This window comes from Elgaria multicarinata, chromosome 12 (genome assembly GCF_023053635.1).
Source record: "Elgaria multicarinata webbii isolate HBS135686 ecotype San Diego chromosome 12, rElgMul1.1.pri, whole genome shotgun sequence".
Classification (NCBI taxonomy): Eukaryota; Metazoa; Chordata; class Lepidosauria; order Squamata; family Anguidae; genus Elgaria; species Elgaria multicarinata.
The window spans coordinates 10,516,713-10,536,980 of record NC_086182.1 but is presented as its reverse complement, the minus strand read 5'-3'; the positions used below and the strand labels follow the sequence as shown (position 1 = coordinate 10,536,980).

Sequence of the window (20,268 nt, the reverse complement as noted above, 5' to 3'; positions counted from 1 at the left end):
TTCAGAGTTCTTCAGCTTCTTTGTTTGCCTCCGACAGAATACATAGAACAAAGAGTCATGGGGCACTCTTTCAGACTAACAAATTAATTTATCCAATTCATGAATGAATAAAATAGGCATGGGTTTAAAAACGTTTATGCCATCATATAATGTGTTTGTCCTTAAAGTACCACAAGACTCTTTGTTGTTTCTGCTGCAGTACTCCAACGTAGCTACTCTCCTAGAAGCTACAAAGAAAGCATCAGAATGGATCAAAGGAAGCTGCCTTATTGATCCATCTAACCCAGTATTGTCAACACTGACAAGCACCAGCTCTTCATGTTTCGGGCAGGAATATTTCCAGTCATACCTGAAGATGCTGGGGACTGAACCTGAAACCTTCTGCATGAAAAGCAGGTGTTCTACCAATGAGCTATGGCCCCTTCATATAAGGAAAGAGTCAAAAAGCTTCCATAATACAACATGCCAGTGAGACCTCAAGTAAATACTTTGCTAAATCTTCCACTGGGCTACTTAAAATCCCTTCTGTGGTTTTCACAGACCTGCACCAGCTCCTCAGTTCTTGTGCCTCCAGATCTGGCCCAGTTTCATTCCATTTGGTGCCCTTTTGTTTTATTTATTATTTATTTATTTTATTTATTTATTGCATTTCTATACCGCCCAATAGCCGAAGCTCTCTGGGCGGTTCACAAAATTAAGACAATTCAAAACAAAACAACAGTATAAAACCATAATATAAAATACAATATTTGTTTTCACATCTGACACTAACTGAAATGGCTTTCCAGCGTGCAGTCCTCTATCTTGGTGAAACAGGGGCCTGTGAGGCCTTGCATCAGTAGCACTGCCATCTGTTATGCCCTTTGAAAACGTTCAAATGTCGCAGAAGAGAATGTAACATTTGGGGACGGGAAGGACAGGGAACTTTCCTCTACTAGTCAACTCTGTTTCACCCAAAGATCACAATCCCTTAGGCGGTCTGCAACATTTACTAGCAGGAAACAAACCCTTTCCCATGCTTCTTACTAGCCAACATGAATGCAGCACACTGGTCCAACTTAACCAACAACGAACTGTACAGAGAGTTAGCAGCCATAATAGTAATGGGGTCAAGACCACTTCTTTCCAATCACCAAATCCAGCTGTGCTCCCATTAGTGAAACATGGCACAAAGAATCACAAGCTCTAGCACACACCTTGCCACATGCAGAAGAATACTCTCAACATATTCTACTGCTCACCACTGTAGGCCAAAGACAGTTGTAATATCTGTAGAGCAGAGTGGCTGGTGTGGAAACATCCTTACTGCATTCAGTATATATTTTCTTCTCCAGGGTCAAGCTCCGGGGGGGGGGGGGGGGGAGTTCTGCAAGTTTGCAGCAAAAGCAAGTTGCAAATGGTGTTGATTGGCTAATACCTCCTGATGTCACCAACTTTGACACATACACTACCAATAATACTCTAGCTTATAAAAAGGGAATGGATGAATGTGCAAACACACACAAAGCACTTAAGGGTAAGAGGGACAAGCTGAGATTCTTGAGATCTTTGTTGAATGAAAAACTCTCATGATGTCTTGCCTACCACCATTTTCCAGCGCTCCTCTATTTTACAATTTCAGACTCAAGTTAACTGAGGGCCCATTCTTGCATGCCCCTTTGCAATGCCAACTGTTAGTAACAGCAGGACCATGTGAAGGAATAACTCAATTTGTGAAGTGAATGTTTACTCCTTTCCCTACCCCAGCCAATTATACATTTTTGCAAGATTGTGCTAGCAGACTGGAGTCGGCCATGAATTCCTGGGTATGCTAATTGACCTGTAAGACCAAAAAGAGTATAGAACTATTTAGAAAATGGCCACGTTCACATGATGTCCAAACCCAAGCTCCTGGTTTGTTGCTCCCAAACAAGCCAGGATTATTAAGTCAACCTCTAACCCTGGTTTATTTATGATTTACAAGCCTGACTTGTTCGGGAGCAACAGACAAGTAGTCACAAGAGGGGTGTCACATTAAGCTTTCAATTTCTGATTTGTTTTACCCATTCACATGAAATGGGAGTGACTAAGGTGTATGCACAATCATGCTGTTTGTTCATAGTAAACCAGGATAAGCTAGCAATTCTGGGTTACTGTTGGGTGTGAACATAGCCAATGAAATGGGAGTGACTAAGGTGTATGCACAAGCATGCTGTTTGTTCACAGTAAACCAGGATAAGCTAGCAATTCTGGGTTACTGTTATGTTTGAACACAACCAATGAAATACTCAAATTGTATCTAAGCCCAGTTTAATCTGGAGATGCATTATAATTAAAATGCATTAAGGCAATATGATAAACATAAAGGAAGGCTAGACTGAGTTTGCCAACTGACAGGTCAGTTTCTCATTTCAAAATAAATTTGTTTGTGTGTGGGCGCCGGGGGAGGGGAGAGAGGGGAGAAGACAAGATAGTATTTGAAATGACTGGCAGATCTGATCTACCCACTCTGCCTCCAGGATTCTTAGCTGACTTAAATGTGTATGGGTTAATTCAAAGAGAAACCTTGCTGCATTTCAGCTCTCTGCCCCACCCACCCCAAAGTGGGGTACAAGAAGAAAAAATTCCATCGGCATAGTCCAGATTTTAAAGTGCTAACCCCCACAAGGCTCAGTTGAATTGTCACCTCTATACTGAAGTAGCCTCTGTCCACGTAGTCTCCCAGGAAGAGGTAGCGAGTGTTATTGGGTGATCCTCCAACTTCAAACAACTTCATCAGGTCAAAGAACTGCCCGTGAATGTCACCACACACTAGGGGAGGAAGGACAGCAAAAAGAGGGACAGGATTACATGCTAAGAAGAGGAAGGTCATAGAACCAACAGGAAGCATGGCTTTGACCTTGGCCAAAATCAATGCATTATACCCAGCTCCTGTACTCTGTATCCAAGGTACAAAAATCCTTCCCTTTGGAGGTTTACAGGGTTTTCTGATCCTGAGAAACACTTGAGCAGAAAGAACATGCAACAGGAAACCTGCTCTTTTTGGCAGCCAAATGTTCTAGGTGAGTCCGAGGGGGCAAACAAGGCATGATAGAAAGCACTCTCTGACCTGTGATTGGAGCCTCAACTTCAATCATGGTCTTTTCATGTCTCAGGATGGCAGCTCCATCATTGATTATCTTCAGTGCTGCATCTTCTTCCAGACGCCCTTCTTTCACCAAGTGGTTTTTTAAGACCTCCAACCTGGGCTTCCCATCCTCAAAAACTTCTTTCAGGGTTAGCCGCTGTGTAGGAGGGAAAGGGACAGCTGGAGAAAGAAAAAGAAAAATTAAGAAAGGCGATCCCTCCTGCCAAACAATTAACTCTTAAAAACAAATTTCAGCAGAAATGTCTCTAAACTGAGGCAGAAGGGAGATTACAGACCACACTAAAAACTGTTCAGATTTACATGGAGCTTGAGAAAACAGCATGCAATATTTCTAATGCCAACATGAAATGTAGCGTAAGGATACTCAAGGTTAGAAAAACAATTCAAACCCTTCAGTACCAACTACACATTTCTGGAATTTATCACATTAAAAAAAAATCTGGCAGCAGTCCTATACAGAGCTGAACAGATGTTTCAAATTCCTAGTGCAGACATCAAATTTCTAGGTATAAAGTTCACTATCCCTCAGTCTTCTTAGATTTGGGTTTTTTATTTTGATTAATGGATTTATACCACTGCTCTTCAAAAGAATTTTTTCAGAGCATCTTTACAAAACTGCACGCACGCACACAAAAGCAAAATACAATAAAAAATAAACAATTTCAAAAGCAACAATAGATAAGAGTGGTAGAGAAATGTATTTGTCCCCACATCCAATTTGCTTTCTGTTCCTAACTGAAACTGATTGTCAACCAATTAATTGACCTGAACACAGACAGGCTTTGAGGCTTGTGTTAACTTGGAGCTAACACAGAGTTCATTTTCTGAAATTTCTTTAGACAAAAAGCTTGATCTCCAAAAAATGACAGACAAATAATGTCATCGGCTTCCTCTACTTATTTCAGCCTTGTAGGGCCTTCAAAAGGAGTAGTCATGCAAATGTTGCAAACATGTTTCAAAGCTAAGTTGTAGAGTCAATTCAGCCTTCTGCTGCCTTTTCCTCTAAGGCAGTGGTCTTCAACTGGTGGGTTGCAACCCAAAAGTGGGTCGTGAGATCAGTCCAGATGCTGTTGGGGGAAATAAGTAGTTTGTACAAATTCCTCCACAGCAGATAAATGCAAGCGTGAGTTTTGAATCTTCAATGCAGTTTATTTAGAGAAGTTCTTCAAAACAAAACAACCAGGCTTGTAGCAGCAAATTATAACAAAGCAATTGTCTCACCATTAATCAAAGTAAGCATAACAGCTTTACGGTTCTTCTTGGCAAAAGTTGGCTTTGCATCAAAACAGCATACGCCTTTCTCTGGCAGCGGCAGCAGCTTACGCCATACCCTCAAACCTCCACTGGCTGACTGCATATTGCTATGGAAGAGTGAGCCTTATACTCCCTTCACTCAATCACCAACAGGTGTGCTGAGCTTGCAAGTCTTTGCCAATAATCTAACCTTAATTACTGTTAAGGTTAACGCGAAAACCTGACAGATGCGTGGCAACAAAGCTGCTGCCATCGTATTGGTTATGGAGAAAATTTTGAAAGTGGGTCCCATTTTGCAGGTTGGGAGTCCAAGGTGGGTCTCAGGTCTGGACCAGTTGAAGACCACTGCTCTAAGGTGATGTCAACCTATTCAGCTTTCTATCATCCCATTCAGCTTCACACACAATAACCCTCTAAGTAAGGTACGTATTATCGTTCCACTTTCCATAGTGGAGGAAGGGAGTGCTTACAGAAAACCACCCAGGATTTCATATCTGAAAGCAAATTTGAATTCTTGTTCAGTCTTTAAGGGCCTAACTACATATTGGCACGTATGTAACAAGAACCCAGCTAAATTGCACACCGGATTCCAAACATGTAGGGAAACAGTGACTTGGTACTTTTTTAACAGCAGCAATTTATTCACAGGTTGCATTATCTTAAGCAACAATAAAAGGAGACAGCCACATAACTTAGTATGCATGTTTGCATTGGTGTATATGTGCATGCACACACACGGTTGGTTTGCATAACTGCAGCGAGGGAACCACCATGCCTTATTTCCCCCACTGTGTACGCTAGCATGCAGTGTAATTTCCCTAATTACATTCCCTGGTGTGGCTTGCCATGTCGTTCAAATCTGGGTGGCATGGCTTGTTAGGGTAGGGAGGGGGCAGCAATGCTCAGCCCGACAACAGCTCACGGGTTGAGGATTGCTGCCCCCTCAAAGAAGCTATGCCGCCCAGTTTGGACAACATGGCAACCTGCACCAGTGAAGGTAACTGGGAAAATCCAACTGGCACACACGGCAGGGTACACAAGCCACCGTGGCTTGTTAACCACACTGCGATCGTGTGAACTGGGTCACACTCTTACACTTCACAGAAAAAGGGTTGGGAGGGAATAAGCCTCAGAAGGAGACAAGTCCTTTAGATAAAGCTGCAAGAGGGGAGCCCCCCAATGGCAGCTTAAAGGACACTTTTGGGGTTAGGGATCAAGATCAGAGGAAACAGGCTGAGGGTCACAGCTGCATTTTAAGCTCTGTTGCCAACATTCCCTGGCAACTTGAGGGAACACATGCACAGGCTTCAGCTCCTGCGTATTTTCTGCAGGTGTATTGCTGCAAAAGGGAGGGGAGGTACCTACCATTGGTAGAGATCCATTCCTACCTTCCCCCACCCTCGATTTGGGCTCCCAGCTCATCTACATGCAGCACACCAACTTCAACAATATGGAATAAAGCACAAGTGCATGCATAACATTTCTTCCTCTAATTACTAACCCAGCAAATATTTCTCCCAGGGTGCAAAAACAAAAAACAAGCAAACGAAAACATCACATTCCTCCCCAAACCCTAGTGCAGAAAGCCGAGGAAAACCTTGCTGAAAAGACAGACAGATGGCACGGGTATCTATGTAATATGAGGCTTAATTTTTATCCCCCAATTCTGTGATTAGAATGAAGTGTCTAAATTTACAAAAATGTAAATATGTTTAACTAAATATTATTTTGTATGTGGAGTGGAGTACCTTTTTGGGAGTAATTTATCAACTTCATTTGGAATTTGTTTTTTATTTTATATTTTTACTCTGATTCAATGTGATTTTGCAGGACTTTGCTTGCGTTTTTTTGTTTTAGTTTTGGTCAATGGCTGGGGATTTTACGACTCCATCCTGTTTCCATAGCATCCTTCATGCTGTGTTTTCATTCTGAACGATGATGTACATGTTTAATACAATAGAAATGTTTTTCGTTCGCATGACATAGGCCTTGCCACTCTCACATCTCCTGTTTGCCTGCTAGACACTCCCTTTAATCCTTTATGATGATGCTGTTGGCTTTAATACTGACTTTTATTTTTTTCACTGTTTTTAATTGCTATTTAGATCTGACATTTTAGAGGATCAAAATGTTTACAATTTTGATGGCTTGTTTCATTGGTTTTTTTTTTTTTTTACAAATTTATGTTAAGTAAACTTTTGCCAGTTCTACATAGGCACTCACTTTCATCACTGCTTGGCTCAAAACGTTTCCCTTTTTTAGTGTAGACTACACATGCAATGTCGAAATGCAATGGTTTCATGCACATGTTTTGTATGTAAGAAACGTGAGGTTATTACTTAGAGCTACTTTCCCCAACCTGGTGACTTCCATAAAGTTACTCTATAAAGGCAAAATCTGCATGCTGTTGTGATATGAATTGTCAAATACATCTTCTTCACGCCATTCTATCTACCTTATCAGATAGGATTACCATTTTTCCTAGTACCTTTGCTGCAATGAGCTCTTTTTCCAAAACTGTTCCTAGATTTACATGTGAGGCAACTACAGCTGCTTGCACGAACAGATGGCTGTTCTCTGCAGGAAAAAAGTATTGCAAGTCGTCACATAGAACAGCTAGTACAAACCAAAAAAGAAACTGTACCCTGAGATTTCTTGTATACAGAATTTAAACAAGTTTGAAATTCGCTAAAAATGGTAACCTGAACACCTCCACCTCGCTCTGAGAGAATACAGGACCTTTTTCTGCTGTGTTACATCTGTGATTGCCTACTCACACATGCAAATCACTGTGTGATGATTTGCCCGTATCAAGCGATGAATGTGTATATGAACCAGCCTGCAGAAAAGCTAGCTATGGACAAGAAGTAAACAGCTAACCTATTGTCATTGCTGCCACATCCATGAAAAGGTATGCGGATACAGCCAATGAGGTGGACAAAGAAGGATGTTCACTTTGGCACTTGGTGTAATCTGGAAATTAAAGGTCTGAGTGGTAAAGTCTCATCCATGGGACTTTACATGGTGAAACTCTAGGTGGAGGCTTCAAACAGAAACATGGCCTGAAAGCTAAAGTTTCAAACTGGAAACAACAGTCTACGGGGTAATTATAAGAACTTAAAAATGCATCCAATGTTCAAAGATATGTGTGCATATACACAATTTGCAATACATGGCAAAGGAATTATGGGCATGGAAGATGAGTGACAGAAAACCTATTCCAAACATATGTTGGTTCATCTAAAGTAGACAAACGATTATTTTTTCTACCCAAGGTGGGCCATTAGGGTTCAGAGTCCCTTTCCCTGCCCCAGGGCCCAAAGTATACCACAGATTAAAATCTGCAATGCTGCCTGTCTTCCTCCTACCATCTGAGAGTTCCTGGTGATACTCTGCTTTGAGAATGCCATTGACTCTGGTTCAGAGCCCAAGGATCGACAAGAATTCACAGCTTAGGATTTTAAACTGAATGTTAAAGAATGACAGTGCTTCCAGATGAAGGACTCCTAGTGCTAACAATCAAAAGGCATTATGCAGCTATTCCATGTTTTTTTCAGGCTTTTCTGTAAAGAAAAAAAGAGGTAAGAAGTGGTTGAGAAAACATGGGAGGAACTACAAACTGAAGATGACATTGTGTACACCCCTACCGGTAAAATTCCATGAATGAGGCAAGGCTATTGCACAATAAAAGCCTTGTCAGGAAGCACCCTGAATTTGGAAACAGTTATTGCAGAAAACTGGTACCCTGCAAAGCTGCCAGATGCTGGCTTAAGTTTGGGGGTTTGTTAGTTTGATGGAAAAACCAACACATCATCAGGGGTTGGGAAAATGCAGGTTGCTTACCTGTAACCATAGTTCTTCGAGCAGTCATCTGTGCAGTCACACAAAATGGGCTCTGCGCCTGCACGGAGTCTCGATCGGGAAAAACTTCTATAGCTGAGGCGTTTTTGGCGGGAACCCCTCCCCCAAGCGGCGAATGCGCATGCGCAAGTTGAGGGGTTCCCGTCCTTTAGCTCAGTTCCTGGAGACCGACATTGTGGCCTCGGAACCGAGAGAGAATAAAAAACTTCCGGTATCGATGGAGACATCAATACCGAGATAAAGTGTTACTACGCTATTACTAGTTGCTGGTATCGATGGGGTATCGATACCGAGGTAATGACTCAGATAAAGCAATACTATTGTTGTACAAAGGATAAATACCTCCATAGAGGGTTGTTATTTAGAAAAAGAATTAAGTTACTATAAACATTACACCGAAGTGGGGATGGTAGGGTGGGTTGTGTGACTGCACAGATGACCACTCGAAGAACTACGGTTGCAGGTAAGCAACCCACATTTCTTCTTCGTGGTCTCTGTGCATCACACAAAATGGGAGATTAGCGAGCTGACTTACCTGAGGTGGGTCGGTGTCCTTATGTCAGTATCGCTGATAGGACAGCTCTCCCGAAAGAGCAGTCGGCTCTCGCTCTCGTATCCAAGCGATAGTGCTTTACGAAAGTCTATGGTTTTGACCAAGTCGCAGCACGGCAAAGTTCAGGGATCGAGATGCCCTTACTGAATGCTGTCGAAATAGCCATCGCCCTCATAGAGTGAGCTTGGACGTTTGTGTCCAGAGGGAGATCTGCAAGTTGGTATGCCAGCTTGATGGCCTCAACAATCCATCGTGCAAGTCTTTGCGATGAAATAGGCATGCCCTTATGTTGTCCGGAGTAGGAGACAAACAAACGGGGCGATTTGTGAAAAAGTTCTGTTCGCTGCTTATAAAAGGCTAATGCTCTTCGAACGTCCAGTGTATGAAGAGTGATTTCCATCTTTGAGGATGGAGAAGGAAAAAATGCAGGAAGAATAATATCCTGATTTAAATGAAATTCTGAAACTACCTTGGGTAGAAATGTTATATCAGGCCTTAGTATTGCCTTATCCCTGTGGAAGGTTAGATAAGGAGGATCAATGCGAAGAGCTGCAAGTTCACTGGATCTTCGAGCTGTAGTAATGGCTATTAAAAAGGCTGTTTTAAATGAGAGTAATCGGAGGTCTGTTGTGGCCAGTGGTTCAAATGGTTTTGAAGTTAATGATTTTCGTACAACTGAGATACTCCAGGACGGCATACTTGTACGGATTGGTGGTGTTAAATTGTTAAGTCCTTTCAAAAAACGTTTTGATAGAGGATGTGAAAAAACGGTTGAGTTTTCTATACTAGGCCGGATTGATGATATTGCTGAGAGATATACGCGTATGTAACAAGAAGGTTTTAATTGGGATTTTTCATAGTTGATATAGAGGCCTAATCTACATAATAAACAGCAAGTAATTTGTATCGAATTTTGTAGTTGTTGTTTTGTTGGTGCTAGGATAAGACAATCATCAAGATAAGGGTAGACTTCTACCCCTTTAAGGCGAAGGTGGGCACAGACTGTAGACATACATTTTGAAAAGACCCTCGGAGCCATGGATAGGCCAAAGGGAAGAATTCTATATTGATAGATGTTATGACCAACTATAAAACGTAGGTATCTATGGTATGTGCCCTCCATTGCAATGTGAAAATATGCATCGCGCAGATCAATGGATGCAAACCATTGTCCTTTAAATAATAGTGGGATAATAGATGACAAAGAAACCATTCAAATTTTTTGGTCGTAATATGTAAATTTAGTAAACGTAAATCTAAAATAGGGCGTACTCCTCCGTCTCTTTTCGGTACGGTAAAGTACCTAGAGTAGAAACCCTTTTGAAGTTGACTCCATGGGACGAGTTCGATAGTGCCCTTGCTAAGGAGCATGTCTACTTCCTGGAGTAAGGGTATTGTGGGTGGTGTAATCTTTACATTACCGAGAAGAGGGAGGGTTTTAAACTCTATACGTCAAAGAAAATGGTGGAATTATTTACAGGTGTAGCTAAAAAATCAAAAACGCCGTTTAAAACCTGCGTCGTTCCTCCGGGAGGTGGCTCTGCCTCTGTAATTTGGAAATTGCTTACGTGACTGGAAGGCTTGCTGTTGCTGTTGTGGTTGTTGACGAGGTTGAAATTGTTGGTATTGTTGTCTATTGGCATAGTACGAGGAACGTGGACGGCCCCCAGCGTCGTTGGAATTGTTGCTGAGGTTGATTGAACCCCATACGTCGAGCTGTTGTTCTCACCTTTTGTACGGTATCAAGAGAGTTGTCAGTGTCGGCATTGAAAAGCCCGATGCCATCGAAAGGTAAGTCCTCTATTCTAGAGCGTGCCTCTTGGGAAAGGCCCACCAGCCAGGCATGTCGACGGAGTGCTATGGTTCCTGTCAGGGTTTTTGCTATACAGTCAACCTGGTGCTTGGAAGTATGTATTTGTTGGCAAGAAAGTTGCGACGCTTCGGAATGGAAGAGTCTAGCCAATTGTTTCTTATCTTCAGGTAAGTGTTCCATCAATTTTCCCATCTTGTCCCAGAGTAGCAATTGGTAGCCAGACATTGCTGCTTGGTAATTTGTGATTTTTAGTCCTAGGGATGAAGAGGTATATAGCCTGTGAGCAAGGAGGTCTAAACGACGTCCTTCTTTATCCACAGGTGAGGAATGCTGATGCCTGCTTTTGCCTTGAGCGGCCTCGAGTTTGGAGGTGGATGCTCAAAAAGGAACTGGACATCTGAGTTCTGGACTCTGTACATCCCCTCCAATCTCTTGGAAGTTGGTGGGGCTGTCGAAGGTGACTTCCAAGATTGTTTAATGGTTTCCAGTAAGGCCGGTAGCATCGGGATGGCCATTGGTTTTGATGTATCCGAAGATATGGAATCGAACACAGGGTCCTGTACGGTGGATCTGGATTGTTCGACTAGTAGACCTAACGCCTGAGCCATTCTAATAATCTGGTCTGAAAAATGGCCCAAATCCTCTGATGGGGAGATACCCCCTTGTGGAGGGACCTCTATATCTGGGGACGCTATAGATGGGCGTGCCGAAGACGAGGATGAAGAATCGGACTCGTAATCGTCTTGAGGTGACGATGGAGAATTCGCTGTAGCAACCGGCATTTGAATGAGTGGTTCTGATTGTTGTTGTTGTTGCGATGCCTGTATATTAGGAGGTAGCGTTGTGGGCGGTTGCATTGGCTGTGTACTAGCATCGATCAGGCTAGATTGAGGGTTAGGCATTGTAGCTGAAGGTCTAGTTACGGGTTCGGCCTGTGGTTGTCCCCCGTAGTATGGTGCTCGGGTGTAATAGGTTTGGGGAGAGTCTCCCCATTGTCCTTCGTAAGGTCTTTGATAATACATATCTCGACCCAAGTATTGGTTTCTATAGGGATTCCGTTCCCATCTCTCACGGTGCGGCGAACGGGATCTGTCTCTAGATGGTGGTGGTCGGTCGTAGTAGTAATAAATGCAGGTTGCTTACCTGTAACTGTAGTTCTTCGAGTGGTCATCTATGCATTCACACATATGGGCTTTGCGCCTGCGCAGAGACCAGACCGGAACCTTCTATAGCTGAGTGGAACGTTTTTGGCGGGAACCCCTCCCCCACGCTACCGCGCATGTCCACGGGGTTCCCGCCCTTACCTCAGTTTACAGGAGTCCGACATTGTGCCCCCATAAACATGAGTGTAATTTCAATAAAGTACATTCCACATATAACTGTGTCATTGGTAAGTCTCACACCACCAAGTGGGGATGGTGGGTGGGTTGTGTGAATGCATAGATGACCACTCGAAGAACTACAGTTACAGGTAAGCAACCTGCATTTCTTCTTCGTGGTCTCTATGCATCACACATATGGGCGAGTAGCAAGCTGACATACCTTTGGAGGTGGGTTGGTGCATCATCTGAAGATCTCCGAAAGAACTGTCCTCCCAAATGAGCAGTCCTGTCTTGCACGGGTGTCCAAACTGTAGTGCCTAACAAACGTGGATGGAGTGGACCACGTTGCAGCTCTACAGACTTCTGTCAAAGGAACACCTCTGCCGAAGGCAACAGATGTTGCGACAGCTCTGGTAGAATGAGCTGTCACAGGTTTCACAAGCTCTAGTTTAGAGATAGAGTAGGCAAGTTCAATTGTCTCTACAATCCAGCGTGACAGTCGCTGGCATGAAACAGGGAGTCCCTTAGAAGGCTCTCCATAACAAATAAACAATTGCTTTGTTTTCCTAAAACTCTCTGTCCTAGCCTTGTAAAAGGCAAGAGCTCTCCTTACATCAAGTGTATGTAAAGCAGACTCAACAGGTGTTGTAGGATTTGGAAAGAAAGCTGGTAGAGTGATATATTGGGACAGATGAAAGGTTGACACTACCTTAGGCAAGAAGGCAGGGTCTGTGCGTAACACAACCTTATCTTTGTGAAAGATAGTGCAAGGAGCATCTATCCTGAGAGCTCTAAGCTCACTTGCACATCTAGCAGAAGTGATGGCTACTAAAAAGACAGTCTTGAATGTTAGAAGCCTAAGGTCAGATAAGGGCTTCTTTGTCAATGCCTGTAACACCACTGATAGGCTCCATGGTGGAACGATACACTTTACTGTTGGTATCGTATTTTTAAGTCCTTTTAGAAATTTCCTTGATGTTGGATGTGTAAAAGGTGTAAAACCATCCATGGCTCGATGAAAAGACGTAATAGCCGCTAAGTGAACTCTGATGGAAGTGAGTTTGAGTCCCTGCTGATAAAGTGCCAATAGGTATTTGAGAATCAATGACTAAGGGCAAGATTCAGGTGCTTGATCATTTCCCAAGGCAAAAGTTCGAAATCTCTGCCACTTTGCCGCGTAAGATTTTCTTGTTGAAAGCTTTAGTGATGCCAACAATATATGGTCTACAGTTAAGTCCTTGACACAAAGAGAGGAGTGGATGATATCCTCCATGCCGTCATCTTGAGGGTCGACAGGTTTGCGTGTCGAACCCTGCCCTGGTGTCGAGACAACAGTGTCGGTATCGACGGGAGTCTGATGTAATTCCCGTTCGACAGTTGAAGGGCGTGGGAGAACCACGTCTGTCGAGGCCACCACGGTGTGATAAGGATGCAGTCCGACCTGTCCGACTGGATCTTGGCCAGTACCTTCGTCAACAGTGGAAACGGTGGAAAGATGTAAAGGAGATTTCCTTTCCAGGTCCTGGTGAAAGCATCTCCTAGCGAGTGCTTTCCTCTTCCTGCTCTGCTGCAGAACCTGGAACAAGCTGCGTTTTCTTCGGTAGCGAAGACATCGACAGCAGGGAGGCCCCAATACCGAAAGAGATCGTCCCTTACTTCGGTATCGAGCTCCCATTCATGGTCGACGTGGAAAGACCTGCTGAGGGCGTCCGTGATGATGTTTTCCTTGCCCGCTACGTGGATCGCCGTAAGGTAAGTATTTCTCTTTATGCACCAGTTCCAAATTCTGAGTGCCGATCGATTCAGAGGATGAGACCTTGTCCCACCTTGTCTGTTGATGTACGCCACTACCATGGTGTTGTCCATCGCGATCAGGACGTTTCGGCCCTTGATCATTTGTGAAAAAGATTTTATTGCAGTCTCCACCGCTAGCAATTCTAGGTGGTTGATATGATGTTCCCTCTGGGAAAGAGGCCAACGACCCTGAGCTGTGAGGCAGTCACAGTGTGCTCCCCATCCGATCAACGATGCATCCGTCGTGATCGTTACCGAAGGAGTTTCTTGTTGGAACGGAACTCCTTCTAGTGCAACGGTCATAAACGGACTTACTGGCTGCCGTTTTGTCCATCCTCGAAGATTCAGCCGTATCTGTTGCCCTGAGGGCCTTTTCCCAAAGAATAGAGCGAAGGCGATCAGCTCTATTTTTTCTCGTTTGTTTGGTGAAGGCCATGCAATGATGGCAAGACTCCACCTTATGGCCTTCACCTAGGCACAGGACGCACAGGGAGTGCCTGTCAGTTGGAGGGAGCTTAGCTCCACATTTCACACACTTGCGAAATGGGGCCTTAACTGCCATACGGCTAAGCGCCGCGATCGAAATCGCTGAGGAAAATCTAACTACTATAAAAAAAAAAATTTTTTTTTTTTTTTTAGATAGAATAGAAGAAAAGACGTTAAGAATTGAGAAATAAGCGAAAAGAGGAAAGATTTGAAGTAAAGAAGGACTTTAAAGAGAAAACGCTAAGAGGTTTGGTTCTATGGTCTAAGCACAATGGCGGACGACGAAGAACTGAGGTAAGGGCGGGAACCCCGTGGACATGCGCGGTAGCGTGGGGGAGGGGTTCCCGCCAAAAACGTTCCACTCAGCTATAGAAGGTTCCGGTCTGGTCTCTGCACAGGCGCAAAGCCCATATGTGTGAATGCATAGAGACCACGAAGAAGAACCTCTCCCAGAATGTCCAGAAAGCATGGAGTCTGGGGAGTCATGTCTATAGCGTCTGTCCTCAGGTCGTGTATAGGGGCTGGAGATAGATCTCTTATTTCCCCCTCAGACGTTGATGTTAGCCTCTGGCCATGTGCCGAGGGCGGCCATAATGTCGGTATACGGGACAATAGTAGCGGCGGCGGCGGTGGTAGAGGTTGTGCCGGTATCGGCATCGAAGCAGTAGTCTTGGTAGCCGAAGTTTGCGGCAAAGGATTGTTCGTCGGTGCCGATGGAGATTGTACGGTATCGACCGTCGACATCAGTATACTAATCATCGGAGGATGAGAAGACAGCCGAGTAGGGTTCGGCACACTCTTTTTAAGAGATTTTTTGTTCCTCTTTTTTCTGCGCTCCTCCGGTTTTGAGGAAGTATGTTTTGCCTTTTTCGCTTTCTTTGCTAATCGTTTGGCAATGGAAAGCATCACACTTCTCCTGGGCGTAACTTGCAATTCTGGTTGTTGTTGTGCCTGAGCCAATAAAGGAGACTTTGGGGAGGCTTCGACAGGCTCCATAGTGCAGGATGTCGATGTCGATGGTTTTTCGACTGATTGTAAGGCTTTACTCCAAAGCAATGCTTTTAGCCTATCTGACCTATGTCGTCGCGTTTGCTTTGAAAAAGCTTGGCAAAAACGACAGGTCTCAACAATATGAGCCTCACCCAAGCACAAAAGACACAGGGAGTGTCCGTCTGAGGGGGGAAGCTTACTCCCGCAATTTGTACACTTGCGCCCCTTTGGGCATTTTCGCTTGTCGCGAAAGATAGGGGGGGGAAAGGTAAAATAATAAGAATATATATAAAGTAGAAAATACGAGAAGGATAGAAAGTGAAGAAGAAGGAATAAACGCCTTTTACAATTTATTTTTCTACAGAGAATTTCCCAACGAGGTCACCACAATGGCGGTCGAAAGAGAACTGAGCTAAAGGGCGGGAACCCCTCAACTTGCGCATGTGCATTCGCCGCATGGGGGAGGAGTTCCCGCCAAAAACGCCTCAGCTATAGAAGTTTTTCCCGATCGAGACTCCGCACAGGCGCAGAGCCCATTTTGTGTGATGCACAGAGACCACGAAGAAGAACAGGAAGATTTGTGTGCGTGTAACTTGGTTCTCTTCCTGCCACTGTTATACTGAGGACATACGCCTGGACAAGCCAGCTAGATTACATTCTGTTTACTGCAAGAGTGGGTTACTTCATGCTACTGATTTTACAACTGGATTGCTAAAACTGAAACTGTAGAGGGTACAATTGTTGGCTATTTTTTGTCTTTTAAGTATGTTTTATTGCTGGGAATGATTTCTTCTTCATTTCTCGGATCTATTTTGTATCCTGAACCTTGTAATATATTAAGCATGGTAAATAAAAATTTGGGTGGGTGCAGGGGAGAGAAACAGACTAACTGCAATCCTACAGATGTCTACTCAGAAGTAATTCCCATTGACTTCCCAGGTAAGTGGGTATAGCATTACAGTCTAAATCTACAAGTAGCAGACACAGAAAAAAAAAAAAACCACACCCAGCAACAAGGTGCTTGTGAACAGCCGGTTCTTCAAACGATCGCTTGTCATAATATTTAGCAAGGGCTACAAGCTAAAGCAGAACTTGAAACCACACTAAGTTCTTTAGCGCTGCCAGACTGAACGAAAGAATGAGTTGAACCCAATCTGACCCTTAACATTTAAGCTGATCAGATTCAAACCTGTGTTTAATTTGTTGTTGTATTTATAGCTAGAGTCCCCTATCCCAAGAATAAATCTTTACCTTCTGAAACAACTGTTAGCACATAATGTCTAATAATGTCATAAGGAGTTCTACTACCTTCCGAGGGAGCCAGGAGGGTAGGGCCTCTCTGACCCTTTCAAGGCCATTCATTCCACCTGAGGTGGTTGAAAAATAGTAATGTTAACTCCTGTCAGTTAATGCAAGAGCAACATGTTCATTTTGCATTTCTTAACGTAGCTTTGAACATTTATTTAGCTGAAAAGCAACTAATAAGTATATAAAAGAGTTTGTTAAATCTTGTGACAAGTAAGTCCACAAAAGTTACTGGCCTGCAGCAATTTATGGCAATTTGACGTCCTGAAAAGGAGGGCTAGGAAGATTTGATAACCCAGAGCAGATACTTACTTGCCCTGGGCAACCAGGCAAATGGCTATTGACTAACCTGGTTGTAGTCCTAATAGCTGCACTGTCGGAAATAACTCAACAGTGACAACAGTGCATGTCATTAAGCAGACTTAATATATCTTAATACTAAGGCAATCTCTGAGGCCCTCCAATGGATGGTTTTGTGCCACCTGAAGCTGGAAATTGCTGGGCACGTAGCCACTCGAGTTGGCTGTGATGCAGCAATTGAGACCCGCCTACAAGCCAGATCCTCCAACACCCTTTATTTGGGTATAAATAATCCCGCCCAGCAGCAACAACCTTGGCTGAAAGTCTTTCTCTCTTGCCAAGTCTTTCTACTGCCTAGACATTCAGTGACACGGAAATCCTCCCTACACTCCAAAAACCAAAGAATTATGTATTATCAGCCATGTCAAAAGTGTACTGAAATAAGCATGTGTATTGGGCACATTGTATTTCATCACGTATGTGACATACATGTGATGAAGGCCACATTTCAGGAGTAAAATACATCAGCAACCCAAACTCGTCTAAAGTTGTAGGTTCAATACATACTGCCCTTTACTCTAATTTGAATTTTGAGATGAGACTGAAGAATAAAAACTGGCACGTTTTTGAAACTCCAATTACAATTCCAGTGTCAAGTGGAGGAGAACTGGTCAGAAAAAGAAATAAGAACCACAGACTGAGAAGTGAAAGGCAGACTATATCCTTATCTGGAGAGAGAAGAATCAACCACTTAAAAACACTTCGCCCCACAGATCAGTTTCTCCTGCATTTTGATTAATCAAGAGGAGGAACATGGAGTTCATACTCTTCCATACTCTCCATCAATGCTGTGATGCTTATTTTATCACTGGGCCTTGGATTTCACTGTTTTTTGCAGTTGCTTCTGCTGTTTTAAAAGAGCCTTGTGTGGTGCACAGCAGTAAAGCAGCAGTTTCTGCAGCTGAAACTCTCCCCACGGCCTGAGTTCGATCCCAGCGGAAGCTGGTTTCAGGCAGCCGGCTCGGGTCGACTCAGCCTTCCATCCTCCCGAGGTCGGTAAAATGAGTACCCAGTTAGCTGGGGGAAAGGTAATAATGGCTGGGGAAGGCAATGGCAAACCACCCTGCTATAAGGCCTGCCAAGAAAACATCAGCGAAAGCTGGCGTCCCTCCAAGAGTCAGTAATGACTCAGTGCTTGCACGAGAGTTTCCTTTCTTTCTGCTGTTTTAATTGTTCATTATTATGCATTTTAAATGTCATGGCATTTTTACAATTCCTTAAAAAGTGGTGAACCTCCTTAAGAGCCTGGGACAGGACAAAAGGCAAGATACAAATAAAATAAAACTTAATGTGGTCCAAGGAAGAGGGGAGGACACAGAAATCTTAGCCAGATTTCCACAAGTATACACTCTCAAACAAAATGCTGTGGGTTGTTGAGTGCAGGGGATTTATTGCAGGCTTGAATTCTGTTATTTTCTATTTTAGAGGCTCTTGAAATGGCAGCTCTTAAATGCTGTGCAGACAACCAGTGGAGCAACTTCTTATTCTGTGCTAGCTTTCCACTTCTCTGGGATGCATTCACACTCCCACCTATCCATGCTGCTTTTTTCTCTACCTTTAACTTACAAGTGCTTTCCACTGGATCCCACAACAAGAAGCTAATCAAACTGTCTGTTTTGGCTTAATCATACTCTCGAAGTTTAAAATAGTTTTCTTCTGGGACCCATTAAGCCCAAATTTAATATTTTTTAAACCTAGAAATAGAACATTTGCTGACCCAGAGATCCCAACAGGATCTGATCTTGCCTTATAAAAGCTGCTGCCTCTAGCCCTGCTCCTCTGAGCAGCAGAACGAGCTGCTATTCTATCTTCCAGACTAGTTGCTTAGCCCTGCTTGCTATCCATGAACTCCAGCCCTGGCAGTACCTGCAGTGAATGTCTTTACTGCACCATACAGCTTCTGTGCTCCCTCTCCAAGCTACTATTTCCCTTCTACCCAAATACCACCTGTATCTTTGCCTTCTTTGCCATGTCTCTCCCTGTTTTACCATCAAAATATTTTAAACAACTTTAAAAGCATTTGCCTACCCCAGTACTTCTTAGCTCTGAAGCTGCCCCCTCACTCAAATAACATTTAACGGTGATTCTAGTTGCCCTCTAGCTGAATGCTTCTTCTGGGGCCTAAGCGATGTATTGATCAGCCATAGAATTGGATAGGGCATGGTCTGAGGACAAATGATGCAGCCACCTTGCTGCAGTTAAGCCGGTGGTCAGGGGCTGGATGGAAGACCACCTGGGAGCCCCTTGTACACTATCTTGAATTCCATGATGGGAAAAAGATCGGATATAAATGCTGTAAATAAATAAATAAATTTGCCAATCAAAGGCTCGCTAAGTCTTTTTTTTTTGGCCGGGGCAAGTGACCAAATGCATAGCAATTTCTTCCAATGAATGTGGACGCAGCCTCTAAACAACTCAGCAGTCCAGATTCACATAGCACACTCCACAACCTATGAAGGAGTCAATTATAGGTTGTGGGGTGAGAGTAGAAGGGCCTTTTTCCCACTGATGGATGACAACCCATCACTTTTTAAACCAATGGGTTGTCATTACAGGCAAACAGGCCCATGATCTCTAAACCTAACCCACCCCATGGAGAATAAAATGGGAGGAGAACCATGTATTTAACCTCAAGTTCCTTGGAGAAAAGGCAGAATATATGTGTAATAAATTAATTCAGGAGATGCTTTGACACAATTTCCTTTGTGCATTTTCCACATAACACAGATTGCAATGTGCTATTTTTTGTTTTGTAGCATTATTTTACTATTGTAAAGGCCCATTGCCTTAAAGTTTTTTATATAACTCATTTCAGTATCGGCAGCTAGGATTGCTGTGAAACAGATTTTTGTCAGTGCTATCGTATTGGGGCTTATACCCAACTTCTGCCTTGTACTCAGTCTTTTGAGCAGGTTACTTGTCCTTTGCCACGCCTCTCATGGCAGCCATTTTGTGGTGGTGCCAAGGACACTTTCTGAAATTGCAAAATGTGCCATGGCCCAAAAACGTTGCTTATCCCCGTCTTAAAAAAATAATATTTTAAATTTTGGGGGCTAAGACTTCCTTAGTTCCTGCTGGGTTTTGCCCATTATCACAAAAGCCTTGGCTGCAATCTCAGACTGCCATCCACCCCAAAGAAAGAGCCAAAGGAAACCTGAAACATGGCTTTAAAACAATTATTGAGACAGTATAGGTCCCAAGACCTTTTAGCAGTTAAAAATATACTTGTTACTCTAAAACAATCACTCAACAGTGTGCCAACCAGTGTCAGATCCACCATCTTCATTTCATCAGCGTGATCAGATTGGAAGTTTGCCCCAGCTAACATTCCTAACCTTGGGGGGGGGGGGGGCTGGAAGGGAGGCACAATGCCCAATGCCTGCAGCACACAGCTGCTTCTATT

At 43.5% G+C, this 20,268-nt stretch overlaps 1 protein-coding gene across 4 annotated transcripts in view; it reads right to left on the bottom strand.

The window, feature by feature from the left end:
• PPP3CC (protein phosphatase 3 catalytic subunit gamma) overlaps nt 1–20,268 on the bottom strand; it is a 98,740-nt gene that overhangs the window by 52,012 nt on the left and 26,460 nt on the right. For all 4 annotated transcript variants that reach the window (XM_063138942.1, XM_063138940.1, XM_063138943.1 and 1 more), the window contains exons 2-3: nt 3,089–3,286; nt 2,666–2,790 (exon numbers count right to left, since the gene is read on the bottom strand). In XM_063138942.1, the coding sequence (XP_062995012.1) occupies nt 2,666–2,790; nt 3,089–3,286 (323 nt within the window). The remainder of the gene's footprint in view (nt 1–2,665; nt 2,791–3,088; nt 3,287–20,268) is intronic.